The sequence below is a fragment of the Ceratotherium simum genome, chromosome 24, assembly GCF_057802395.1.
Source record: "Ceratotherium simum simum isolate JZ-2026a chromosome 24, ASM5780239v1, whole genome shotgun sequence".
Taxonomy (NCBI): Eukaryota; Metazoa; Chordata; class Mammalia; order Perissodactyla; family Rhinocerotidae; genus Ceratotherium; species Ceratotherium simum.
Genome location: NC_141923.1, coordinates 2772538 through 2800079, shown reverse-complemented (window position 1 = coordinate 2800079; position 27542 = coordinate 2772538). Strand labels below are relative to the sequence as shown.

The following is a 27542-nucleotide window of genomic DNA, read 5'->3' as shown; positions in this document are numbered from 1 at the left end:
TTAATAATTGCTTTATATATTTAGGTGCACCTACATTGGGTGCGTAGATATTTACAAGTGTTATATCTTCTTGTTGGATTGTTCCCTTGATCATTATGTAATGCCCTTCTTTGTCTCTTTTTACAGTTTTTGTTTTAAAGTCTATTTTGTCTGATATGAGTACTGCTACTCCAGCTTTCTTTTCATTGCCATTTGCGTGGAGTATCTTTTTCCATCCTTCACTTTCAGTTTGTGAGTGTCTTTAGGTCTGAAGTGTGTCTCTTGTATGCAGCATATATATGGGTCTTGTTTTTTATCCAGTCAGCCACCCTCTGCCTTTTAATTGGAGCATTTAGTCCATTGACGTTTAAAATAGCTATTGATAAGTATGTACTTACTGCCATTTTTTAACTTTTTTTTTTTTCTCAGTGTTTTAGTAGTTCTTCTCTGTTCCTTACTTCTTCTATACAGAATTGATGGTCACTTTAGTTTGACCTCTGTCTGAAAGCTGTACTCTTTAACTCCCCTCCTCCCTCCTTTTATGTTTTTGATATCATATCTAACCTCTTTTTTGTGCATTTGTATCCATTACATTCTAATCATGGAAATAGATAATTTTTCCTATTTGTGGTATTCTCTTTTCCCCTTAAATCAGTCCCTTTAACATTTCTTGTAGCACTGGTTTCTTGGTGACAAACTCCTTTAATTTTTGCTTATCTGGGAAAATTTTGATCTCTCCTTCCATTTTGAATGATAACCTTGCTGGGTAGAGTATTCTTGGCTGTAAGTTTTTTCCTTTTAGCACTTTAAATATATCGTGCCATTCTCTTCTAGCCTGTAAGGTTTCTGCTGAGAAGTCAGCTGATAGCCTTATGGGGTTTCCTTTGTATTTAACTTGACATTCTGTTGCGGCTTTTAGGATTCTCTCTTTATCTTTAATTCTGGACATTTTGATTATGATGTGTCTTGGTGTGGGCCTCTTTGGGTTTATCTTGTTTGGGGCTCTCTGTGCTTCCTGTACCTGGATGTCTGTTTCCTTCCTTAGGTTAGGAAAGTTTTCATCTATTATTTCTTGAAATAGATTCTCTGCCCCCTTGTCTCGCTCTTCTCCTTCCGGGACACCTATAACACGGATGTTAGTGCGCTTGATGTTGTCCCAGAGGTCCCTTAGACTGTCCTCACTCTTTTTAATTCTTTTCTCTTTTACCTGTTCACCTTGGGTAATTTCTTCTAATCTTTCTTCCAGCTCACAGATCCGTTCTTCTGTATCCTCTACTCTGCTTTTGAGTCCCTCTAATGAATTGTTCATTTCCAGTATTGTATTCTTCATTTCTGATTGGTTCTTTTTTATATCTTCCATTTCTTTGTTGACATTCTCACTGAGTTCATCTATTCTTCTCCCCAGATCAGTGAGCATCCTTAACACTCTTAGTTTGAACTCTCTGTCAGGTAGGTTGCTCATTTCTGTTTCACTTAGTTCCTTTTCTGGGGTTTTGTCCTGTTCCCTTACTTGGAATGTATTCCTTTGCCTCCTCATTTTGCCTCTTTCCCTGTGCTTGTGTCTGTGTCTTAGGTAGGTCAGCTACGTCTCCTGCTCTTGGATAGGTGACCTTATGTAAGTGATGCCTTAGGAGGCTTCCAGCGTGCTTCCCTCAGTTCTCAATGTTCCAGGGGTGGCCCCTATGTGGGCTACGTGTGTCCTTCTATTGTGGCCTGTTAGCTCTCCCTATAGGCGCCCAGGGAGGCTGAGTTATGCTCCTGGCCAGCTGTTGTAATGCTCAGCTGCTTGTGGTTGTTGTGGGCCCTTCAGTCTCTTTATCAGGTGTGGGGAGCCCCAGCACAGTTGGCTGTAAGTTCTAATACCACATTTGTGTTGCAGTATTTCTTTTAACTGAGTAGGCCCCCAGCGTGGCAGGTTGTTAGGCTCAGGGCCTTACAATTGCTATAAGCCTCTAGCCTATTAGGTCTCTTGTCAGCTCTCTGAGGATTGCAGCTGGGTGGGGCTGGCCTCAGGCACAGGAGCACCCAATTGTTTCAGGCTTTGGAAGGTGGGGCAAACCTCCTATGTGGGTCTTTGAGAAGCACAAGTCTTCTGCAGCTGACAAGCCCTGTTGCCCACAGGTCCACACACACAGTCAACACAGTCCTGCCCCGTGTGAGCACCCCGACCTCCCCAAGCAGACCCAGTCTCTCCACGGCGGGAGCCCCACACTCTCCACCCGCTCCTTGTGCACACCCTGCCCCGCTCAAGTCGGCTCAGTTGCCAGGCTGCAGAGAATCCAGTCACCAATCTATGCAGGCCCACACGTTGCCTGAGGGCTTGTTGTTGGGTGGGGCCAGTCTCCAGGGTGGGCTGCCTGCCCTGGCTGAGCTGGATTAAATCGGTGCTGGAGCCGGTGGTGCAGACCCTGGACTAGCAGGCCTCAGGGAGAACTCCAATGGCGTCTGTGTCAGCACGCCCACACCAGGCCACAACAATGGCCGCCGCTAATGTCCCAGTCCCTGGAGAGGTCTCACCCCTCACCGAGATGCACTCAGGGCCTATTAGGTGAGTCTCTTGTCACCAAAGCACTGTGCACCTTTCTTTCTGGTGATTTTAGGATGCTTTCTGGAACGGGTGAGTTTGTGCACGGGCCCTTTAAGAGCCAGTTTTAGTTTCTTTGTGAACCGGGTTTTCTGGGGGTGCTCCCCAATGCTTTAGTAGCAGGCAAAGTCAGATATTATGCCGCTGGTCTCGATTGTGCTGGGTCCACAAAATGCCCACAGCGGGGGCGCTCCCCAGCTCAGGACCCCGCGCCTCCAGGGAGGCTGCGTGCCTGTGTGCTGCTCCCGGCGGCCGTGAAGCTGGCGGCTTGTGAAGGCGGCGTTTTTCCTCTCCGGAAGGGAGTCTCTGCCTCTTCTACCCCAGTTAGGATTGTCCATTGTTGCAGGAGTTCTTCTTATCCAGTTTTCAGTTCTGTCTCAGGGGTAATTTTTCCACGAGTAGTTGTAAATTAGCTGTGTCCACGGGAGGAGGTGAGTTCAGAGTCTGCCTACGCCGCCATCTTGACTCCCTCCTCTCTTTGTTTTTTAATCAAAGTTACAGGAATGGTTAAAAAATTAAATAGTACCAAAAGTCTTGTTAAAAATAAAAAGGAGGAGGAGGAAATCCAGCATCTTGATTTCTCTGGTTCTGACCCTCAAAGAAAAACTTTCTAACTCTTACCCATTTTTTTCTGGAATTGCTTCCATTCTTACTAAGCATTTTATTAAGTAAATTACACTTTTTCATGATTTCCACTTTAGTAATTATTTAATTGCTGCTATAATAGATGAGGATCGAGCTCTTTACATCCTTCTCCACCTTCATTTCCCATCCCCCAGTGCAGTCACATCAGTGTTGCTGGTTAAATCATGCATTAGTCTTTATAACGTTGACTTTGTAAATATTTTCTGAAAAACCAAATAGTGTACTTGATTGCATCTCCTTCCTTGTATAACTTTAATTTAGAGGGTAATTGCCTTGTTTTTCATATGCGTAATTCTCTATTCATGTATTTTTAAAAGTTATTTTTGTTCTTAGTCAGTGTACATGTACGTGATATGAAATGACAGAGTTTTAGAGTGTAGTAAATGTCTGTCTGAGCCCCACGCTCCGCCACTGAGTTCTCGTCAGAGGCAGTCATCGTCTCTTCATTTGTACATTCATTCAACGAGTGTTCACTGGGCATGGACTATGCTCCAGGCACTATTATGGACACTGAAGCCCAGCTGGGAGCAAAATGTGCCAGGCTTCTCTGTGGTCCTGGAGCTGATAGTAGAGTGGGAGAGACAGTGATAGACCAACCTGTCAGGCAGCCGTCAGAGCTGTGAAGTCGCTGAAAGCAAGTAAACGGATAGAGCAGCAGTGTGCACACTCTTCTGTAAAGGGTCCGGCAGTAGCAGTTAGAGGCTTTGTGGGCCTTATCGTGTCTGTTTGCTGCTATTCACCTCTGCAGTTGCAGCTCAAGAGTTGCCGTAGACGATACAGAAACGAGTGAGTGAGTCTGTGTTCCTGCAAAACTTGATTTGCAAAAGCAGTGTCAGCCCGTGGGATGTAGTTTGCTGACTCTGCAATAGAGGGCAAGTGCAGGGGAATGATGCTGTCCTCCAGAGAGCGAGCGGTCAGGGAAGGCCTTTCTGATGAGGGGACAGCGAGTAGGGACCTGATTTGGGATATATGCCCATATCTGGGGAAAAGGTGTCCTGGTCAGAGGAGAACATGCAAAGGCCCGGAGGAGAGAGTGCACCTGGTATAGGTGGGGAGCCAGCCAGGAGGCTCCTGTCGCTGGGGCGAGAACGGTTAGGTGGTGATGTTAGAAGCCAGGGCTGGGCCATGGTGCAGATTTTGTCTTGCTCTGAGTGAGGTGGAGGGATCTGAGCAAGAGTATCATGCCTTGACTAACTTTTTGAGAAAGACCATTCTGGCTGCTACATGGGGCACAGAATGACACCACTGCAGCTAAGACCCAGGGAGAGACACTGGCACTCAGATTAGGTGGCAGACTGGGGTGTGTGCCAGAGGGAGAACAGACTCGAGGGGGGGAGTCAGATTTGATAAAGATGAAGAGACTTCTCGGGGGACCAGGGTAGTGGGCTGAATGGTGGTCCCACAGAAGCTATGTTCATGTCCTAACCCCCAGGACCCACTATAAATGGGACCTTATTTGACAAAAGGGTCTTTGTGGGTGTGATTAAGTTAAGGATCTCGAGATGAGGAGGTCATCCTAGATTTAGGGTAGGCCCTAGAACAAAATGACAAGTGTCCTCATAAGAGACACACAGAAGACAGAGGGCAAAGGTCATGTGAAGATGGAGACAGAGATGGAGCGATGTGGCCACAGGCCAGGGAGGCCAGGGGCCGCTAGAGGCTGGAAGAGGCAGGAAGGATTCTCCCCTAGAGCCTTGGGAGGCAGCAAGGTTCTGCTGATACCTTGATTTTGGACTTCTGGCCTCAGAACTGTGAGAGAATAACTTTCTGTTTTAGACCCCTCAGTTTGTGTTACTTTGTTATGGCAGACACAGAAAGCTTATCCAACCAGTATCTTTTGTATCCCTCCAGAGATAGTCTCTTATATATATGGACACGGATTTAGTTTATTTTCACAAATAGTTGCATACCATGTACACTGATATGTCCATTAATTTTTTCACTTAATATTTGCTGTGGATCATATTTCTAAATCACTGCACAGAGTTGTCTCATTCTTTTCAAGTGCTTCATGTGTATAATTTTATTGATGCTTCACAGTTAACCTAACTACGCCCTCACAATGGATGTTTGGATAGTTTCTGTTCTTCCTGTTATATACAGTGTTGCAGTGAATATTCTTGTACGTCTGTATAATGTATTATAGAATAAATTCCTAGAGTTAGCATTTTTGGGTAAAAGGGTGTTTAGTAAATAGCTCAATTAACAGACGCTGCCACATGCTCTCCGTCGGGGTTGTACTGGTTTCTGTCCACTCCCACTAGCAGCACACAGTGCTCTTCTCCACGTGCCTGCCGTCGCTGTGGTAGGAAAGTATGTGATAGCTGTGAGATACCATTTCTGTCAGGGCAGACAACTTGAGTGTCTCCTTATGAGTGAGGTGACCATCTTTATACACTAGGGGCCATGGGTTTTTCCTTTTATGTGAACTGTTCATATCTTTTGCCAAGCTTTCTTTGTGTTATATCTTATTTCTTATTTGTTTTTAAGAACTCATTTTACAGTAAGGAGTCAGTCTTTCCTGAACTGAGTTACAAATATTTTCCCATTTATCTTTTGACTTTATGATGCTTTCTTTTTACCATGTAAAATTTATCTTCTTTTGTGTGTATGTGAGGAGGATTAGCCCTGAGCAAACATCCCTTGTCAATCCTCCTCTTTTTGTTGAGGAAGATCGGCCCTGGGCTAACATCCGTGCCCATCTTCCTCTACTTTATATGGGATGCCACACATCATGGCTTGACAAGTGGTGCGTCGGTGCGCGCCTGGGATCTGAACCTGCGAACCCCAGGCCGCCACAGTGGAGCGTGCGCACTTAACCGCTACGCCACCGGGCAGGCCCCTAAAATCTATCTTTTTATTTTTATGTAGTCAAATTTATGAATCTTCTATGCCTTCTAAAAAGATCCCCCCTAGTTTGAGATTATTAGGAATATCTCCCATGTTTCCTTCTAGTTCTTTTATGATTTCGTTAATAAACTTTATTGAGGTAAAATTTACATAATATAAAATGCACCCATTTTAAGTGTGCAGTTTGTGTTGTCAGATGTACACGTTCATGAAACCACTACCACAGTTAAGATAACAAACATTTCCGTCACCCTCAGAAGTCCCCTGTGCTCCTCTCTGTTAGTTCCCACCACCACTGCTGCCCAGGGTCACCACCCAGCTGCTTTCTGTCGCTAGACAACTGGGTTTCTCACTGTTGTCATTTTGGGCCAGATGCTTCTTGGCCGTGGTAGCGACCCTGTGCTTTGTAGGACGCTCAGCACATTCCTGGCCTCTACCTACCAGGTGTAAGTGACCGGGCCCAGTGTTTTCACTGTCAGAATCTTTGCCTCAAGCATTTTTACTGCACAACTCATTGGCCATAGAGGCAATTTTGCTGTAAAAGATAAAATAACTGATTGATTGGCAGTTTTGGTTTCATTTGGTTGCAAATGGTTTTCCTTTGGTTCATTTGCTTACAAATATGCATCCTAGTATTTGGAGGAAACTGATACCTTTCTTAAGGAGGGAAAACATTTTAGCGAAAAATAGAAAAAAAGTGTGATGCTGAACGAGGATATGAGTCAACAAGCAAAACAGAAGAGAAACACCTGATACTCTGAACAAAAGACTGGGAGGACAAAGTGCTCAGGTAGCAATCAGCAAAATTAGTTCTTTGCACACTGTTGCCATGAGTCCATGCACATTTAAATATTAAAATATTTGTATTCAAATATTTTGTATTTTCATTTTTTGCAGTCATGTCTTTTTAATGTTGTTATTCATTTTTCACGTTTCAATATGAAAACCATTTGTAACCAAATGAAACCATCTTAAAATCAAAACTGTCAACAAGTTATTTTCTCCTTTATGGCAAAATTGCTTTACAGACAGTTAGTTGTGGGCAAAACTGCTTCAAAGATGGAGCCGTGAGTAACGTCCCACTCCAGTTGTGATGACCACAGATGTCTCCGGACGTGTCACGCTGGTTGGGAACCTCTGCTGTAGAGCAGATTTCCCCTTTCTGGAATTGCATGTGGGCTCAGGCAGGGTGTACCCTGTGTGTCTGGATTCCTTCCTCAGCATGTTTCTGGGATCTCTCCATGCTGCTGTGTTTAGTACTCATTCCTTGTTATACATTGTGTATTGAGCTACTTACCTGTTGGTGGTTATTTGGGTTATTTTCAGGTTTGTCTTAATTATGAATAAAGTGGCAATTAATGTGTTTTAAATTCAGAAACACTTTTTGTCAAAATAGTGTCAGAATGGCCGGGTAGGAACTTTGGAGTCAGAAGGCCTTGTAGCTGAAGCTTCCTGCCCGGTTTCTAATTGCTGCCTCTTCTTTCACTCTCCGCCCTGTGGCTGTGTTTCTGTTCCTCAGGTGCCTTCATCTCAGCGCTCTGCTGCCTCAGCGTCTGGGGGAGAGGGAGGCCCTCCAGTCCAGTCTGGACGCGCCTTTGGCTGTCTTGTCACTGCCCCACCTTGCAGCCTGGTCCTGGCCCTGAACATTTCACGTTTCCTTGCACACACACCTCCTTTCACTCGAACTAACGTCTCCCTTTGCCTGCTCCCTTAGTGAAATCCTCCTTGTCCTCTCTACAGCCCACTAAAGGTGTCCCTTCTACTGCAAAGCTGTCCATAAGTCTCTGGACACAGTTAAGCAAATCTGGGGACATAGGAAAAGAGATACTTATGCTGCCGGAATTAAACAGTTAACTTCTTCCACAGGCGTTTTTGGATTGCCTTTTAGGGATTTGTAGTTCAATGACCCAGCCCCTCAGTAAGTGCTGAGCCTCCTAAGAGAGTTTTCACGTTGTGTTATAGGTCTCTTGAGGGTAGACTCTGTATTTATTAAATTCTGACTCTGAAGTATCTGACACCTAGTTAATATTCAGATACATTTGAATAGATCCCACAATAGCTTGGGGAGGCAATTACTTGTCTGCTTGGGAGGGCCCACCCACGTCTGTCAGGAGAGGAGAGGCAAGGCTTCCAGGGACCGCTTGTGTTTGTAGGAGCAGAAGGATGGGATGGGACGGAGGGAGCTCAGTGTGGTGAAAGCCAGGGGCACAGACGCGCCAAGAAGGTGATCTTCCCTGTCCCAGTCTCTAACCAGGATGACCCGATGGCTCTGAACCCTGTGCCTCACGCATGTGCTTCTAAGCAGCTGGCAAAGCCACCTCCTCCTCTGTCACAGGGCTTGTTGCTATGGAGATGTCAAGGTGCTGTATTCAGATGTAAAAGCGACTTAAATGTAAAATAGAGTACTGAATCACAGCAGGTGACAGTGACGAGAAGTGCAGAAATAAATTATTATCAGTGTAAATAATTTTAGAAAAAGACAAGTTTCTAAACAGTTGAGTACCTACTGGGTGCCAGGTCCAGGGTGCTGAGGTAGAAATAAAGAGGCTTTCTGCCTAGAAGAGCTCACAGTTTAGTGGGGAGGGTGACAGACCACTGAAAAGAAATGAGGCCTGTGCTGTCACGGAGGTAGACAGAGCTGGGGAGCTCCTAGTGGGGCCCGGCCTCGACCTGGCAGAGGTAGGATGTGGGGATGTTTCCTCAGAGACTTGGCGTTTCTGCTGAGCTATGAAGGAAGATGGCGAGTCAGGTGATAAAAGTGGTTGGGGCATGGAGAGGGCGTTGTAGCCCTTCTGAAGAACTGTGTGACGACAATCAGAAAGCCTGCACGTTTGCAGGACCAAATAGTCAGGGAGGCTGGGGTGCAGGATCGAAGGGGGTAAATTAGCACGAGAAGAAACTGGAGAAACAGAGAGCGTTTAATGTTTTTTGTCTGCCGTACAAAACCTCCCCCGACCCAGTTCTGCGAATTCCTGATACCGAACACCCCCATTCTGCTTCTCCTCCCGTGCCATCGATAGAGTGGATCCCATATTGGTCCAGAAGTAGGCGCCTGCCCTCACTGGACCAATGCACCCTTCAGGTTTTTAAATTGGAAGTTAGGGTGTCAGGCCACTCTCTCTGAAGGGGCCACAACCGGAAGGCCTGAAGCTCTGGAGCCGTGGGGAGAAGGCCGGCCTGCTGCTAGAGTGACAGCCAAAGCCACTGTGCCCAGAGCAGCAGGGACAGGAGGAGCAGGGGCGCTTGGTGGACATTTGAATCCTTGGTTCCAGCCACAGTCCTGCCCTTGGATTCTGTGACACCATCCGGGAGCCTGATAGTAAATTCTGCTTTCTCTGTAAGCTGGTTCAAGTTGGGTTTCTATGGCCAGGTCACAAATGAGCATGGCATTTTATAATGAAGGCAGTGCCTGGCCAGTGAAGGATTTTAAGCAGGGCAGTGACATACTCATATTTGAACTTTAGATTGTTCTGGCTTTAGGGTGACGGATAGATAGATGGGGATGGACGTGAGCAGGTGATGAGACCAAAGGTAGGAGAACAGATTCTTGGAGAAGAGGAGGGCCTTCTAGGAGTGAGGCAAGCAGTGGCCTGGCCTGGATTCAGGCACTGGGGCTGGCGAGACAGAGAAGAATGGTTTTCAAAACCCTAAAGGAGGTAGATTTCATAGGACTTGGTGACTGACTAGAAGTGAGCAATGAACAGTTTTCTGGGATGACCTTTAGGGCTTCAGTTAGATAACTGGGTCAGTGGTGATGTCCTTCACCAGGAAAATAAGAAGAAAAAGAGCAGATTTGGTGGAGTAGGGAAGGTGATGGATTTGAGCTTGGAGTACCCATGGGTTGTTGAGTGAAGATGTGTGAGAAGCTGTGAGGTGCCAGGAGGTCAGGAGAGGAGTCTGGTGATGGGAGGGGTCTGGATGCTGCAGTTTACAGATGGTGGCTGGACTGTTTTTTTTTTCCCCCCGCTTATTCTGTATAAAGCCCTGCAGATTTTAATTTCAAAACAGATCTGAAATTCCGTCATGTGTCACCATCTATGTGGCCACCATCCTGGCCACCAGCGTCTCTGACCCAGGAACTTCCTAACTGGCTTCTCCACGGCTTTTGTTCTTCCTCCCCTCCTGTCCACTCTATATACAGCATTCTTTCTTTTAAAAATACAGATCAGCTCATAACAGTAAGTGTCCCACAAGTCTCATGGGGTGTGGGGGTGGGAGTCCTAAAGCTGTGTCTTACCATGTTGGGGTTCAGGGGGAAGAAAACATCTCAGTGTGGGAAATCCTTGGCGATAAGTCTTCACATAATAGCCGTGACCATGAGAGTGGCAAAGGCGAGGGAGCCCTGAATCAGAACCTCCGGACAAACAAGGGGGAGGCGCACAGCCGCAGCTCGAGCACACCAGACACAGGGAGGAGGAGTAACAAGACACAGTCCACCCATGATGAGTAATACACGTAGGGTGAAGGGAATGAAACCCAGCATATTAGAGTCACTGACGTCGCTCTGTGCCATCCACGAGAATACACTCACAGTGAGAACAGTCAGAAACAAAGGCTGGGCGAAGATACCAGATAAATGCGAACAAAAAGAAAGCAGAGCTGCACTTTTTTTTTTTTTTTTTTTTTGGTGAGGAGGATTGGCCCTGAGCTTAACATCTATTGCCAATCTTCCTCTTTTTGCTTGAGGAAAATTGTTGCTGAGCTAACATCTGTGCCAGTCTTCCTCTATTTTGTATGTGGGACACCACCACAGTATGGCTTGATGAGCAGTGTAGGTCTGTGCCTGGGATCCGAACCTGCAAACCCCAGGCCGCCAAAGTGGAATGTGCAAACTTAACCGCTACGCCACCAGGCCAGCCCCCTACAGAGCTGCACTTTTAACACAGACAAGGCGAAGTTTAACGTCAAGAGCTCTGGATAGAGAGGAATGTTATTTAATGTCAGCGGCAGTTACAACATGTTATGAACACATGTGCACCAGGCAGCACAGTGATGACATAATACATGATGTAAGCAAAAGGCTTTCGGAAACGCAGGGGTAAATATGATGATGATGGGCGGTCTTGGTACAGCTCTGTTCACTTCTGAGAGTTCTGACTGACTGATTAGGACACAAGAACTAAATAATATAGTCAATAAAGCTGATATCCTATGTGTATAGAATCCAACATTCCTCGAGTTGAAAGTATCCTTTTTTCTTATGTTTGTGAGATATTTACAAAAATAGATCATGTACTTGACCACAAAAAAAACACATTTTTTAAATGAGGGGATCTTAAAGGCCACATTTTATGGTCACATAATCCATTAAAATTGAACATCAGTAATAAAAAGGAGGCCCCTCCTTTCCAAGATTTAACTACTTGGAAATTAGAAAACAAAGTAAATCCTCCTAGATAACTCTTGCATCAAAGAGTGAATTAAAAGAATAAATACAAACTACCAAGAAGGCAATGAAAAGATACTACACTTGTGGGATGCTCAGACTAAAAAAGGAACTAAGGCTAAGAAATTAGACAAAGAGAAACAATTACTAGGAAGAGAAATGTATTAAAGACATAAAATCAAGAAACAGAAATTAATCAGGATAAATAAAGCCAAAAGTTGGTTCCGTAAAAATAGATAATCACAAGTCTGATTAAGAGAAAAAACGAGAAAAAGCAAAAGGCTGAATGGGATAAAATTCCGCTGCTAGAAAAGGGTCTAGCCTCAGCTGGGTTCCCAGCTTTTAGAGAAGAGGTCATTGAACTGCTGCGTAACTACCCCAAGCCACGAGAATGAGTGCCTTCAGTCCACTTTAAGAAGCTGGCTCCTAGCAGTAATGTGACGATAGTATCAGTAGCGGGGAAACTGCACACAAAGCTCACAATGAAGATAGGTGGAAAAACTAACTTATTAGCAAAGAGAATTGAGTGGTTTTCAGAAAAATAACTGATAGAGCAGGGCCTATTCCAGGAGTATAAGAGCAGGTTCATATCAAGAACTATCAACCAAGTCCAACAAATACAGCAGGAAAGTTATATGATTCTAGTCAATGGAAGCTGAAAGTTGGATTATGAAATTTAGCATCTGTTCCTACATTAAAAGGAAAAAATGAAGTGAATTAGGAATAGGATAAAGCTACAGGCAGTTCTTGCTTTCCCCAGGTTGGTCAGGACCGTGGAAATGATTGTGGGAGCTGACTCGGTGCAAAGCGATCTTAATGAGGAGAGTTGATAGTTCCTTAGCCTTGAAAATATTTTGTCAAACAGTAAAAAACACTCACTGTCGCTTATAAATATATAGAATAATGAGAATAGTAAAACTTATTTAGTACATTGTAATTTAAAACATTAGAAACATTGAGAATTAAAGTTTTATCTCTAAAAAACTTGTCAATAGTAATTTGAACAGTGCTTGTCTCTTCTCATTATATAACTTATGCTGTGGAGTGAGCATCTTACCTCTGCCTTGGTGAACTGTCACAGTCCTCTCTAAATTTGGATCCCTTTTCAACATTTTATATACTTATATAAATTTTATGTTTTGATGATGCGAAATCTCTATGAGAGTCCTTTACCAGGCAGCGTTTGCTGGCATCCCTTCCTCGGGACAGCTTCACCTTCTCATCACAACCACTTTCCTCCTTTGTGTCGACCAGTCCCCCTCGCCAGGGTCCTCTGGCTGCACAGGTCGAGTCTCTGGAGTGGGGCTGGGTGCAGGCTCCCTCCAGCGGCTCTTTCGTCTATGACTCCAGTACTGTTTGATTCGAATTTCAGTTCCAACTTTATCACTTTTTGTATCTTTGCTGCATTTTTGCCTTTTTTGTCCAATTCCCTCTTTCAAGTATCCATTTTTTAAAATGTCACGTGAATTTATCCCTGGGAGACAAGGAGGCAACACACCTACAGACTTTGCTGTCTGTGTGTAAACTGAATAACAGATGCTCAGTGACCAGTGACAGATGGACTTAGAAAGCAATGAAGTTGGGGCCGGTCCAGTGGCACAAGCGGTTAAGTGTGCACGCTCCGCTGCAGCGGCCTGGGGTGCGCCGGTTTGGATCCCAGGCACACACCGACGCACTGCTTGGCAAGCCATGCTGTGGTGGTGTCCCATATAAAGTTAGGAAGATGGGCACGGATGTTAGCCCAGGGCCAGTCTTCCTCAGCAAAAAAAAAAAAAAAAAAAAATAGGATTGGCAGATGTTAGCACAGGGCTGATCTCCTCACCAAAAAATAAAAAAGCAATGACGCGATTGGTCCCTGATCATGATGCACATCTGTTATTTACATAGTGATCTGTGGACTGAAGAGCTCACAGTTTGTGCTTTATGCAGTTACTGTTCATATACCGTGATAACTGATATTTGAACTGTGGTGTTGGGAGACTGGTGTTACTTAAAAGTAATGAAAACCAAATATCAACAGTAAATGTTCTCTTAAATGGCAAAACATTAAAGCCATGTCAGTTAGGATTAGGAACTGGGCAGGGAGGTCCACTATCACTATTATTTAACAATAACTTGAAGGTGCCAGCAAATACAGTAAGGCTAGAAATATGCCATAACATTAGACAAGAAGAGATAAGCTCTTTTTGCTGATGTGATGTCTACCTGTGTGTTGGGCTCCCCAAGACCACCTCCAGGTTTGGTAATTCGCTAGAAGGACTCGCAGGACTCAGTGTATGGTTGTACTCACAGCTGAGATACAGTACAGTGAAAGGATACAAAGTAACATCAGCAAAGGGAACAGGCACAGGGGGCGAAGTCCAGAAAAACCAGGTGCAAACTTGCGAGAGTCCTCTCCCAGTGAAGTCACACAGGATGTGTTTAATTTGTCTAGCAGCGAGTTATGACAACTGTGAAGTGGTGTCTCCCAGGGAAGCTCATCAGAGTCTCTGCCCGAGGTTTTTACTGGAGGCTGGTCACACAGGCACCCTCTGCCTAGCATGTACTAGAATTCTAGATTCCCAGTTCTGCATAAACCACATTGTCTATACAGACAGTTTAGGCACAGTGAGCCACTCCTGTCAGTTAGGGAATGGTGGGAACCCTCCTGAAATCCAAGCTCCCAGGTGCCAGCCAATGCCAACCTTGCAAGCAGGCTATCTAAGGAGTCCAATATTGGGTCTGCTGCCTGGACTCTTTTCTGCACAACCTGGAAGACCCACTGCTCTAATAAGATACTTTGGTGAGCCTCCTGAATGTGCTAAAGATACGAAGTCATTAGCGTTTTCCACTATGGCAATAAGAACCTAGAAAACATTCCATGTTATATGGTGAAAAAACACGTTTCAGAATAAAGGTGTAGGACCTATACACATGTGAAGAAAACTGAGATCTTATTGAAAGACATACACAAAATCTGAACAGATGAAAAAGCATAGTTGGGTAGATTTTACACCAATAAAAATGTCAATATGCAAATGAATACAATTCCAATTAGAATCCCAATAAGGTATCTTTTTGGAATTGGATAAAAATATCTTAAATTTTATATGGGTGAATAAATGCCTAAGGATAGAATCCCACTATAGGTGTAGGGGAACCCTTATTAACCTAGATTGGAAAACTAGAAGCTACACAAAAAGATACAAACGTGACTGTGCATTAAAAAACTTTGTATGGCAAAGGATACCATAGCCAATTAATGGATAGATTGGAAGAAATATTTGTAATGTAGATGACCAAGGGTTAATATATCCTACACAGAAACCTTTTTAAAAATTGTCAGGAAAGAGCAACAATCAAACAGAAAAACAGGACGATTAATATGAGCAGATGGTCCACAGAAGAGCAAATCCTAATGGTCAAGAACCATGAAAATGCTCAAATTCCTTAGTAGTAAGGGAAGTAGAAATCCGTGAGCTTTATGCTCATAGACGGGCTGGCAGGATTTTAAAAAGAGCTGTATCATTTATTGTTGATGGGGAGGTGGAGGGAAAAATACTTATCTTATATATTTCTGGTAAAATGTGAAGTGTTTTAGCTTCTTTGGAAATCAGTCTGGCAACATGTGTGAAAACTGAAAATAGGCTTCCCCTTCAACTTGGATATGTGAGGACAGCTATACAGTGTAACGACTGAATACTAGAAGCAGTGAATGTCCATCAGAGGGAGTGGCTGCGGAAAGTATGGCCGTCGACATCCAGGAATAGTGTGCAGCCGTGTGGAGAGCGAGTTGAGAGTTGTAGCTGTTAACCTGAAGGGATTTCCACAAGGTATGGTGAGTGGGAACAGAAAGACGCAGAAATGTGCATAGTGTCTCGTTTAAAAACTCAGTAACTGGAAACCCCGCGTGCATGTACCTGTATAAGTGTGCATATGTGCTTATGCATGTCTGAATGGGATTCAGAGCACAGAGAAAAAGATGGGAGGATACATTCTAGATAATGGCCTCTGTCATCTGGGATGGGAGATGTGCTAAGGGCCTTTTTCTTTTAGATTTCTTCCTGTTGCTTTCGTGGAACACGGACCTGATGACTGGAGCTTCAGCAGCTATCTTCAGCCTTGAGAAGACCTTGATAATGGAAGCCACCCACAAACAATGGCAGAATCTGGGTTCCTGTCAACCATGGAGCCACCTCACTAGGCCTGGACTGCCTATCTTCAGGCTTCTTTTATTCTAGAGAGAAATTAACTTTTTAAATCCTCTGTTATTTTTGGTCTGTGTTACAAGCAGCCAAACATAGTTCCTGTTTGATACAGTATATCCTTAAAAAACCCCTTAAAAAGTGAAAGAGTACACATTCCATCAACAAAGTGCTAAGTTGCAGAAGGAGTATTAAAAATCATGAGAAGAGGGCCCAGCCCAGTGGTGTAGTGGTTAAGTTCATGTGCTCTGCTTCAGCAGCCTGGAGTTCACGGGTTCGGATCCTGGGCACGGACCTATGCACCGCTCATCAAGCCATGCTGTGGTGGTGTCCCACATACAAAATGGAGGAGGATTGGCACGGGTGTTAGCTCAGGGCCAATCTTCCTCATCAAAAAAAAAAAAAAAGTCATGAGAAGAGACTAAGGCAAGTGTGGTTGTTGATATTTGCTTCCAGGCTATTTATTCAGACTTGTCTGGATTCAAAGGAACTCTTGACCACCTGCTCGCCACTCTGAGAAGTCCATGCTTCCTTTTTAGAAGTACAGACGGTGTCTAGACCATCAGAGTTCAAATAAGTAGGGCCGGCCCCGTGGCTTAGAGGTTAAGTGCGCGCGCTCTGCTACTGGTGGCCCGGGTTCGGATCCGGGGCGCGCACCGACGCACCGCTTCTCCAGCCATGCTGAGGCCGCGTCCCACATACAGCAACTAGAAGGATGTGCAACTATGATGTACAACTATCTACTGGGGCTTTTGGGGGAAAAGAGGAGGAGGATTGGCAATATATGTTAGCTAAGAGCCGGTCTTCCTCAGCAAAAAGAGGAGGATTAGCACGGATGTTAGCTCAGGGCTGATCTTCCTCACACACACACAAAAATAATAATAAGTAAATACTATTAAGCCTCTTCTCTCTGCACCATAAAGTTACCCGTCTACCTTAAGGACTACAAAAGATGCATCTGACCAGTCCCTGACAGCAGGTTAAGGCTCGCTCAGAACCCCGAGCACAGTAGCGAGAAAGCATAATTAAATGCCATGTGAGGAAGTGGAGCAGGAAACAGTATCCTGCTCTCAGGCGTGTTCTGGATTATTCTCTGGGTTTGCTTTTGAATTGGAATAATTATCTTACAACATTAACTTGAAAAGATTTTTAAGCAAAAAAGAAAAACGTCATTATAACCTCAGAGAAGTAGTATAATGTCAAAAGACAGGCAAAGACTTGAGAGGAATTATAAATTAGGCTGTGCTCTTGAAGACCTGAAAGTGGCATGTTGTCTCTCTCATATTTTCTTGCTTAAATTGCATTTAATGATGAACTACTTATACCTGGGTTTCAGTAAACCAGCTCAAGTGTAGGCACATTTCTGTTCCTCATCAGTTGAGGAGTGTCCGTGTGAGTGACAGCGCTGCCCTCTAGCCCACTTCTCTCAGAACTGCAGGTTTGTCCGCAGCTGTCACTCTACGGGCAAAACTTGAAGCTTTTCTCAATACTAGCTTGCAAACTGTTAATAGTAGGGAATACCTTATAAATGAAAGAACAAACTGGAAATATGAGAAATTACTACAAGAAAGCAGAACTTCCAACTTGGTGGAAGCATTTTTAAAAACAATGTGGAGAGTTGTTATGTAAGTTTTGCTTTCTTTATGTTATTGGTTTTTAGGTTTATTATAAAATAACTTTTGATTTGTGATAATAGAAAAGTAAAAGATATCACCAGGTCTTTCTGCGTTCCCGCCTCCTTTTATCATATAGCTCTAAATCAGAGGTTCTTTTTTTCCATTTTAAAATTGTTTGCAGTATAATTTACATACAGGGAAGTGTACAGATCTGAATTATAGTTCGGTGAGTTCTGATGAATTCACACACCCACGCAATCACAGCTCTATAAAGATAATGGAGTACTTCCATCACTACAGAAAGTTCCCAAACATACAGCAACTGTGGTTCTGATCTCTTCACTGTAGATTAGTTTTGCTTGTTGTAGAAGTCCACATGAAGGAATCCGACAGCACATTCTCTTTTATGTCGGGCTGCTTTTTGCATTCTGCAAAAACAATGTTTTTGAGGTTAATTCATGTTGTCTAAACAATTTGTTCTTTTATTATCCATTGTTTATTTATTTTTTTTATAATTTTTATTTATTTATTTTTTCCCCCAAAGCCCCAGTAGATAGTTGTATCTCATAGTTGCACAGCCTTCTAGTTGCTGTATGTGGGACGCGGCCTCAGCATGGCCGGAGAAGCGGTGCGTCGGTGCACGCCCGGGATCCGAACCCGGGCCACCAGTAGCGGAGCGCATGCACTTAACCACTAAGCCACGGGGCCGGCCCAATCCATTGTTTAAATATACCAATTTCTTTATCCATTCTCCTACTGACGGGCGTGTGGATTGTTTTCAGTTTTGGCCCCTTATGAATAAAGCTGCTATGAACAAGTCTTTATAGGTAAATGTTTTCATTTCTCTTGGGTATATACCTAAGAGTGCTGGCATTACCAAGTTTTCCAAAGTGATTGTAACACTTACACTCTGCTATTTGGAGCCTTTTCCCCTCAGCTCCCAATCCTCCCTTCTTTGCTGTCCTTCCTTGCTGGAGCTGGGCCCTGTAAACATCTCTCCTTTCCCAGCTGGTGTGGTGTTAGGCCTTGCCAGTAGAGGGCACTGGAGGGCCACTGCAAGAGAAGGGGCCTTCCTTTTCCTGCTTCTGGGGTTTTTCTGCCAGCAGGTGGCTTCCTGTCAAATCTCACCCGTGAGCAGTTTCCTGCCCACCAGTCCCAGCCTTTGCATCTCAGGCCACCCAGTGGCCTCAGCTACACCCTCTCCAAAGAGGTCTGAGCCTCAATCTGCGGCAGTGGAGGGGCGCTCTTCCAAGCCTGTTCCTTCCTGGAGTGTTGTTCTCAGTTCTAGAGGTAGTGGCTGCTCCATACCTTTTCCTCCTGTATTCTTTAGAATTCTGCTTACCCCACTTAGTAGTCACTCCTCTTTACTAGTTAATCATTCTTTATGTTAAATTTTACCAGTATCTTCCTTTGTGAAGTATCTGTTCAAGTCTTGTACCCCATTTTGGGGGGTTGTTTGTATTTTTAGTATTGAGTTGTAGGAGTTCTTTGTTTATTCAGGATACAAGTCCTTTGTCAGATATGTCTTGCACACATTTTCTCCTAGTCTATCTTTGCCTATTTTAGTGTGGTAAAAAACACATATTTACCATCTTAATCATTTTTAAGTGTTCCGTCTGTTCACATTGTTGTGAAACAGATCTCCAGAACTTTTTCATCTTGCGAGTGTGAAACTCTGCCCCCATTAATTACTAACTCCCCATTTCCTCTCCCCCCAGCCCCTGGACTACCATTCTACTTTCTGTCTCTATGAATTTGTCTACTCTAGGGACCCCATATAAGTGGAATCATATGATATTTGTCCTCTTGTAACTGACTATTTCCCTTAGCATAATGTCCTCAAGATTCATCCATGTTGTAGCATGTGTCAGGATCTCCTTCATTTTTAAGGCTAAATCGTATTCCGTTGTATGGATATGCTACATTTTGTTTATCCATTCATCCATCAAGAACATTGGGTTGCTTCCAACTTTTGGCTATTGTGAATAATGCTGCTGTGAGCATGGATGTGCAAATATCTCTTCAAGACACTGTTTTTAATTCTTTGGGATATATACCTAGAAGTGTGATTGATGGATCATATGGTAGTTCTATTTTTAATTTTTTGAGGAACCTCCATACTGTTTTCCATAGCAGTTATACCATTTTACCATTCCACCACCGGTGCACAGGGGTTCCAATTTCTCCATATCCTCACCAACATTTGTTGTTTTCTATTTTTTTAATGGTAGCCATCCTAAAGGGTGTGAGGTGATATCTGCTTGTGGTTTAGATTTGCATTTCTCTCATGATTAGTGATGTTGAGCATCTTTTCATGTGCTTATTGGCCATGTGTATATAATCTTTGGAAAAATGTCTATTCAAGTTCTTTGCCAATTTTTTGAGTTATTTGATTTTTCATTGTTGAGTTGTAGGAGTTCTCTATATGTTCTGGATATTAACCCCTTATCAGATCTATGACATGCAAATATCTTCTCTGATAGCGTGGATTGCTTTTTCACTCTGTTGATTGCGTCCTTTGATGTTTTTAAGGTTGATGTCATCCCATTTGTCTATTTCTGCTTTTGTTGCCTGTGCTTTTGGTGTCATATCCAGGAAATCACTGCCACGTCCAGTGTCACGAGGCTCTTCCCCTATGTCTTCTTTTAGGAGTTTTATAGTTTTAGGTCTTACATTTAGAACTTTAATCCATTTTGAGTTAATTTTTATAACATCTATTCATTTTTTAACAGTGGTGTTTAGACGAACAGCAGTTTGGGATTTTGATGAAGTCTATGTTAATTTAATATTTTTATGGTTAGTGCCTTGAGTTTCCTCACTAAGAAATCTTTGCCTAACCCTAGGTCACAAAGAAATTCTTCTGTGTTTTCTTCTAGAAACTTTATAGTTTTAGCATTTATATTTGGGTTTATGAACCATATCAAATTAACCTCTATGTGAGGTGACATAAGGGCTGAGGTTATTTTTTCCATGTGGATGTCTAGTTGTTTGTCTAGTTGTTTGACTAGTGGCAGATGCCCCTGTCCTCTTGGATGGTGGGGGACACCATGACACACCGTCGGCTCCTTTCGGGAATGACAGATGTTCCCCTCTGGCTGCCGGGGGGCTACTGGCAGATGGCCCTCAGCTGTCAGTCCTCTTGGGGGTTTTCTTGCAGAAAAGGTACTGCCCCACCTAAAGCCACTCTTTCCCCCACTGTGGGGTGGGCTCTCTGCTCGGCATGGAGGGAGTGGCACTAGCAAGGGTGTGGGCGAGAAGTGAGAGAGAAAAGAGGGTGTTAGGGATCCCTGGGGCCCAAGAAGCCGTGCTTCTCTGAACAATTTGAGAAATAAAACAGATAAAGGCCGGTGGGGGGGCTGAGTTTGATGAGAACCTATGGGCCTGCCCAGGTCCTCCAGACTCACCTCCTGGCCTTGGCGCCATTGGAGTAGCCTGTCCAGTGGAGGCGCTTTGGTGGATCCTGGAACAGCTCCCCGCCCCAAGGGAGAGGGTTGGGGACAGCTCCCTGCCCCAGGGAGAGGAGAGGGGGTTGGGGACAGCTCCTTGCCTCGAAGGAGAGGGAGGGGGTTGGGGACAGCTCCTTGCCCCAGGGAGAGGGAGGGAGTTGGGGACAGCTCCCTGCCTCAGGGAGAGGGTTGGGGACAGCTCCCTGCCCCAGGGAGAGGGAGGGGGTTGGGGACAGCTCCCTGCCTCGAAGGAGAGGGAGGGGGTTGGGGACAGCTCCTTGCCCCAGGGAGAGGGAGGGTGTTGGGGACAGCTTCTTGCCCCAGGGAGAGGGAGGGTGTTGGGGACAGCTCCAGCCCTGAGGAATCCTAACCACAGTCAGGGAGCCCAGTCCCTGTGAGAGGTGGCTTCCCTCCAGCAGCAGGAAGCACAGCAGAAAATGAAGTGCCTTCCAGTGGGGCGTTTGTCCCCTCTGCTCTGCGAGCGGGGGTCGGGTCGCCCAGGGCCTCCATCTTGCTCAGCTTATGGTCACCCCCCCACCCTCCACTCAAGCCCTGGCCCTGAGGTGTGGATCCCAGCTTCAGCCCGGGCTCTCCTGGCTTCCCTCCTTTTCCTGTCCGTAGGCTGGGATGTGGGGCTCAGGCTGGGCCTCGGTCTCCCTGCTTCCGCTCCTAGGTGACCTCGTTGTTCCCGCGACTTTAAACGTCACCCCTGTGCTGATGATTCCAGAACATACAGCCATCGTTTCCTCTGGGCTGTCCAGGTGGCATCTCAGAGTTAATGTTCCCCACACACCTCGCCTCCCTCCTGCCTGGCCCCAACCGCAATTCCTGCCGGAGGCCTTCCCAACTCCGTGAGAACATCCCACTGAACGTGCTGCTCTGGCCAAAACTTGAGTTGTCCCTGACTTTTGTCTTTGCCTCACACCCCAGCTTCAAACGTGTCCCCAGTATGACCACCTGTCACTTCCTCCCCAGCCACTGTCACCCCTCCCCTGGACCCTGACCCCACAGCCCCCAGTGGGCCTCTGACCCCTCTTGTCTGCCTTTCTCCACACAGCAGTCAAGAGTTAAGACAAACCAGCCCAGCCCTCTGGGGGCTGACAGTCACGTTTAGGGTTAAATCCAAAGCCCTAACCTGGCCCGCAGCCTCTTAGGCAGCATCCCCTCCCTCTGAGTGACCTTGCGACCTCCTGGGCGTTGTGCGGACTCACCGAGCTTGTTCCTGCCTGGGGCCAGGGCACCTGCCTCCCTCTGCCCGGCACACTCTCCCTCTCTCTGTTCAAAACTCAGCCCTTCAGAGAGGCCGTCCCTCACCACCCTGTCGGAAATGGTGCCAGCTGTCACTCTGCTCCCTTCTTGATCCTCACAGCACTTGTCACCAGCAGGCGCTGGGGGAGGGAGTGTCTATTGGGGCCCTTCCCCACTAGAAGGTGAGCTCCAGGAGGACCAGGCGGAGTCCCCAGTGCCTAGACGGGCACCCGGACACAGCAGGTACACACGTATCGCACAAGTGGTTAAGTAAGAGAACGTGGTAGACAGAGGTAGCCGTGAGCAAAAATGCAAGCAAAGCAGAACAGGAAAGAGGACGGCAGAGCAGCTGAGCTGCCTGGAGACCAGCTGGGACCTGCAGATGCTGCGAAGTCCACCCCTGGTTCTTGCACAGTTTGGTAGCAAAACCTGGTGTGGCTCCCGCACCCCTGGAAGAGAAGCCAGTGTTCGGATATCACCAGAGAAGGCCTGCCGGACCCCAACTCGGTTTCCTGGTCTTATGGTGGCCGGTGGGTTGTGAAGGGATGGCTTCCCACAAGGTGGATTGTGGCTCTCATACAGACAGAGAAGTAGCTCACTTACCCACCACAGGGGGCCCAGGCAGGTGTGAGGACCCCCTCAGAAGAGAAGCCCAAGGAAAGACACACTTACAGAGCAGGAATGGTGACATGAACATGCAAAGGGAGGCAAAACTGGGTTTTCCCCGGGTGGGGGTGGGGGGGGAGAGGCTGAACTGTGTCCCTCTCAAACTCACATGCTGAAGCCCTGACGGCCAGCACCTTGGAATGTGACTGTTTGGAGAGAGGGCCTTTAGAGGGGCAATTAGGTTAAAACGCCGCCATTGGGGCGGGTCCTAATCCAATCAGACTGATGTAGTAAGGAAATTTGGACACTCATACAGATGTGCAAAGGGACCCACACACAGGAAAGGCGGTCCGCATGCAAGGGAGGAGAGAGGCCTCAGGAGGAACCAGTCCTGCCCACACCCTGACCTCCGACTTCCAGCCTCCAGGGCGGGGAGATAGTAAATGTTGTTGAAGCCCCCAGGCTTCGATCTTTTGTTGTGGCCACAGGAACAGAGTGATACACTAATTCAGCCCCATTGGATGGAATTCATTTGCTTGTGTGTAGACAAGAATTACTTCTGCACTGTTGTCAGTTGTCAGAATAACTTCCATGGCATCGGAATCAGATAGGGAAGGGCTCTTTCTGGGGACACGCAGTTTTCCACCGAATTGCATCATGGTCCCCACATGGTCAAGGTGTGGCCTTGGTGTGCTGGCGCTGAGAGCGGGGGCGGCGGGGTCTGAAGCCACGTGCTGTCAAGCCTGCAGCTGGATCCTGTAGCACCCTGCTCACAGCCACCCTTCCCCCCTGGGCTCTGTGGGACTGAGGGGGTGGGCTCCAGCCCTGGAGGGATCCCCTCCAGCCCTTCTCCTGGACCGTGTGTGATGGGCAGGCTGGGGCTACCCCAAGGAGTGGACACTGAGGGCGTGGTCAGCAGTACGGGCTTAGCTGGAGCACCACGGTTTGTGGGGGCTGCCTGGTAGGGGAGGCGGCCCCCACTCCGCGTTGGGGGTCCTCTGGCACCACCATCCGTGAGGCACGTGGCCTTTGCGCCACGTGTCACAGCAACTCCAACAGCCGGGAAGGCTGCAGAGTCGGAAATCGGATCGCCTGGGGCCGCTCAGGACCCGCCCCTCCTCCTGCCCCTGGACAGGTCCCGCCCCCGCCCCCGCCTCCCCCATCCTCGGACAGGCCCCGCCCCCCGACGGGCATCCCCCGCCACCCCGGCAGGTGCCTCTGCACCCTGCAGGTCCCGCCCCTCCCCCCGCACCTCCCAGGGCAGACCTAGCTCTCCGCGTCCCCCGCGGGCACTGCCCCCAGCAGGTGGGCCCCTCCCCCGCCCCCAGACGGCCTCTCCCTGCCTGTCCCCCTCAGGCCCCGCCCTCCCCGGGCTGCCCTCGGCGTGCCCCGCCGCCTCCCCTCAGTCTCCCGCGGTCACCTCAGCTCCTCTGCGTCCCCGCCGTGCCCCCAGTGCCCCGAGGCCCCCAGTCCGCTAGGGTCCCTTGGTCCTGGGCATGGCGCGCGCAGCGGAGCCCGAGCGGCGGCTCCTGGCTGTCTACACCGGCGGCACCATCGGCATGCGGAGCGAGCGCGGCGGTGAGTGGGCGACGGCGCCGGGCAGGGGCGGCCTCCGGGGTGGGGGCGGGATGGGGTCGTCCTCTGCGGTGTGGCCTTTCCGAGGGGCTTCTCGCACCCGGGGAGAGGAGGGAGCAGGACAGCGGGACCTCACCTTGACCGGCTGCTCGGGGTCAGCGGTCAGCGCCCCGGGGTCGCAGCCTCTGCCCTGGACTGCGTCCTGCACCCTGGGGGCCCCGCACCTAGACCCACGGCGTGTGGGGCCAGGAGGACCAGGAGCATCTGTCTGACCCCTCCCCGGACAGACGGGCTGGTGGGCTGGTGTTTAGAGGCTGCGAGCCCCCTCACCAGGGACCCCTGAGTGGCTGTAACACGGCCCCCACCGTTCCCCTTGTTCCCAGCGCCCTGGGCTCCTGGCCTGGCAGTCGGGCGTCTGACACCCATGGGGAAGTGTTCCGGTGCACTAGGTGTCCTTGGGGAGTCAGACGTTTTGCTTTCTCTGCCCTGTGGCTTTGGCCTGACTTGAGTCAGCAGGGGGTGACTGCTCCATGTGGGGTGAGGCCTGGCCAGGGCACCTGCACTCCACAGGCTGCCCAGACAGGGTGCCCCCAGCATGGGCTGAGCCCCTTCAGGGAGGGACCCGGTTTGGGGAGCCTGGGCCTGCAGGGGTAGGAAGAGGACTGTGGCACAGAGCATCCAGCATGTTCCAGCATTCTTGGGAGCATGGGGACTTGCATGTACCTTCCACAAAGTCTCCTCTGGGCTCTGTGACCTGTGGGGTGCCCCTCCTCCAGGTGGGCCAGGGAAACCCTCAGCCTCATTCTTGAGCCTCTTTTCCACTCTTCTGCTGTGGAGAACGAACTCTCCCTGAAGAGTCCATTTCCCATGGACGCTGGTCCTTCTCCTCCACCCTCTTCCAGCTGCCCTCCCCTGCCAGCCACCCCTCCTTGCTGCCCCTGGGACCTCCCTCCACCACTCCTAACCCCTGTCCTCTGAGCCCCAGGCCCTGTCCTGTCCGGAGCTCACCCCTGGGGCAGCCGCACACCTGGCCCTGGAATGTCGTCCCACCCAGACCCTCTCCCAGCTCCCATGTCCAGGCCTTGCCAGAGCCTCTGGCCCCGGGCCCTCGCCTTCCCTCAGACCAGCTCTGGCTCATGCCCCTCCCCCTCCCCCCACCAGAGAACATTCTCCTTTGCCCTTGACGTCCTTGGGCCACTTCCGCATCCCTCCCTCCCTTCCTCTCTCCCTCCCCATCTCTCCTGGTCACCCTTTCCACTGAAGCAGCTACTCAGGTGCCACTGGCACTCTCCTGGTGGCTCCAACAGCTGCTTCTCCGTTCTCTGTCCCTCTTACTCCATCTGCGACACCCAATGGTCAATTCACAGATGTCTCTTGAGGCCCACTCTGTGCTGGGCCCCAGGACTCAGAACTGCATCGAGCCCTCTCCTAGAGGCGCTCAGGCACCAGAGATGTGGTTGTCCACCCCTCCCCCTCAATTGCTCCTCCTGGGCTGCGGGGGGCCTGCCCTCTGCTGCTGCACCCTCCGCCTCTCCAATGGGTCAGTTCCCGGGTTGGTGATCGCCTGAAGGCCGGAAGGCCCCGAGTGAGACTCCACCAGCAGGGCACTGTGGTGGTTCCTCAGCTTGGCCCTTGTAGCATTAAACAGGGAGCAGTCCACGATTAAGGAGCGATCACAAAGGCAGTCTGCCGAGGAGACGTGGGCTGTGGGCACTTGACAGGGCCGGGGCCCAGCGTGTGTGTGTGTGTGTGTGTGTGTGTGTGTGTGTGTGCCCCTCAGGGAGGGCTTCCCTGAGGGCAAAAGGGCTGCTGGACAGAGGCGGGAGAGCCGACAGGGCTGGGATGGAGAGAGGGGAGCTGCTCCTGAGCCAGCTGGCGCGAAGACTGTCTGGGGCCCAGTCCCACCTCTGACCCTGCCCCTCCAGGCTTGACACGTGGCCAAATGTGATTTGTTGAGGTGAACACATAGTTCTCCAGGGTCTGGGCTGCAGGGACAGGTGGACTCTGGCCCTGATCCCACCTGCACTGTCGTCCCTGCCCCCAAGCCCTCTGGGCTCGCAGCAGCCTCGTGGTTCACCGTCACAGGCGCTGCATTTCCTAAAGAGGCTGCTAAGTCACACATCTGGAAGACGAACCACCTTGACGCTAGAAAGATGAGGTGTGGTGGGGGTCAATTTCCAGACAGGGGAGAGTCTTCCGAGATCCCTTGGAGCTGCTCTGGGCACTGGGGTCTTCGGGACCCAGTGAAGGTGAGGTCAGCAGGTGTCCGCTTGTGCTCGGAAGCCAGCTCAGAGCAGCCAGCCTGGCCCAGCTGGTGAGGACGCCGGTCCTCTGAGCCCTGGTGGAGGTGTCGTCTTGCAGGAGGCAGCTCCTGTCCCATCCAAGGGGCAGGGCTCCTTGTCCGCTAGGAGCACGGCGGCTCCTCCTGGCTCCTTGCTGACAGCTCTGCTCCCAGAAGGAAGTAGCCGCTCAGCACCAGGCCTTTGTGTGACCCGACCCCGCTGCTGTGGCTGTCAACCCTTCCCCACTTGGAGCAGGCTTCAGGGAGCCATGGGCCAAGCCCCAGAGGATGAAGGAGGAAGAGACATGAGATCCGGTCCCTGCTTCTCGGTTCTCTGTCCCTCTTAGTCCGTCTGCGGCTGTCACCCTAGAAGAGGAGTAGCCAGGGAGCCGTGGTGCCAGGCTGTGTGACGCCTGACCCCGAGGGACACCAGGGAGATGACTAAAGTTGTCGTTCTTCAGGGACACACAGGTTGTGTTGACTTTTGTGTGTCCAGAGATGAGGGCAGCCCACTAGGCCAGAGCGAGATGGGGCCCTTCGGAGGAGCCAGGCCTGGGGGCCGAGGCCTGCGCTCTGACGGCCTCGGCAAGCCCCTGCCCACCCTCTGTGAGCCCAGCGGGGGGCTTGTTGAACTTGGGGGCTCCAGGCCCCGCCTGCCCGAGTCCGATCGATGGACATCAATGATTAACTTACCTGGCACTGCTGACGTGGGCCCTGGCCCTGTGGGGGCAGGGAGGGGCGGCCCGGCCACAGCAAAGCTGTTGGGCTTGTCACTGTTGAGAGGGTTCTGCGCCTGCTGGTAAACAGCGGCCTGCAGGGCACGAGGCCGCATGTCCGAGCCCTGCCCAAGGTCAGGATGGCAACGGGAGGGCAGAGATGGTGGCAGCTAGGGACACCCGTTGGCCTGTCCGTTCTCTGAGTTTATCAAAGATGTCACAGGTCAAGGGGCATCATGAATCCAAAAACATCCGATAACCCCAAGCCCAAGGCCAAGCAGCATCCCTGCCGCCCCCCCACGCAGCAGAGGGACCCGGAGGCCCCCTGTGTCAAACTGCGGCCCTCACCTGCTTGCCACCCACCCGAGCATCCCTCGTGAGCCGGCTCCTTGCAGGCATGGCAGGGTGAACAGAGCTTCGGGGCCA

The 27542-nt window shown here is 48.8% G+C and overlaps 1 protein-coding gene across 7 annotated transcripts in view; it reads left to right on the top strand.

Moving 5' to 3' along the window:
• Nucleotides 1-2397: 2397 nt before the first annotated feature.
• Nucleotides 2398-27542, top strand: part of ASPG (asparaginase) — a 51293-nt gene continuing 26148 nt past the window's right edge. For 3 of the 7 annotated variants that reach the window (XM_087447838.1, XM_087447841.1, XM_087447840.1), the window contains exon 1: nt 23824-24122. In XM_087447838.1, the coding sequence (XP_087303964.1) occupies nt 24041-24122 (82 nt within the window). In that variant the 5' untranslated portion in view covers nt 23824-24040. Of the gene's footprint in view, nt 2528-23823; nt 24123-27542 lie in introns of those variants that run through there. The other 4 variants (XM_087447839.1, XM_087447842.1, XM_087447836.1 and 1 more) reach the window with 4 other exon arrangements.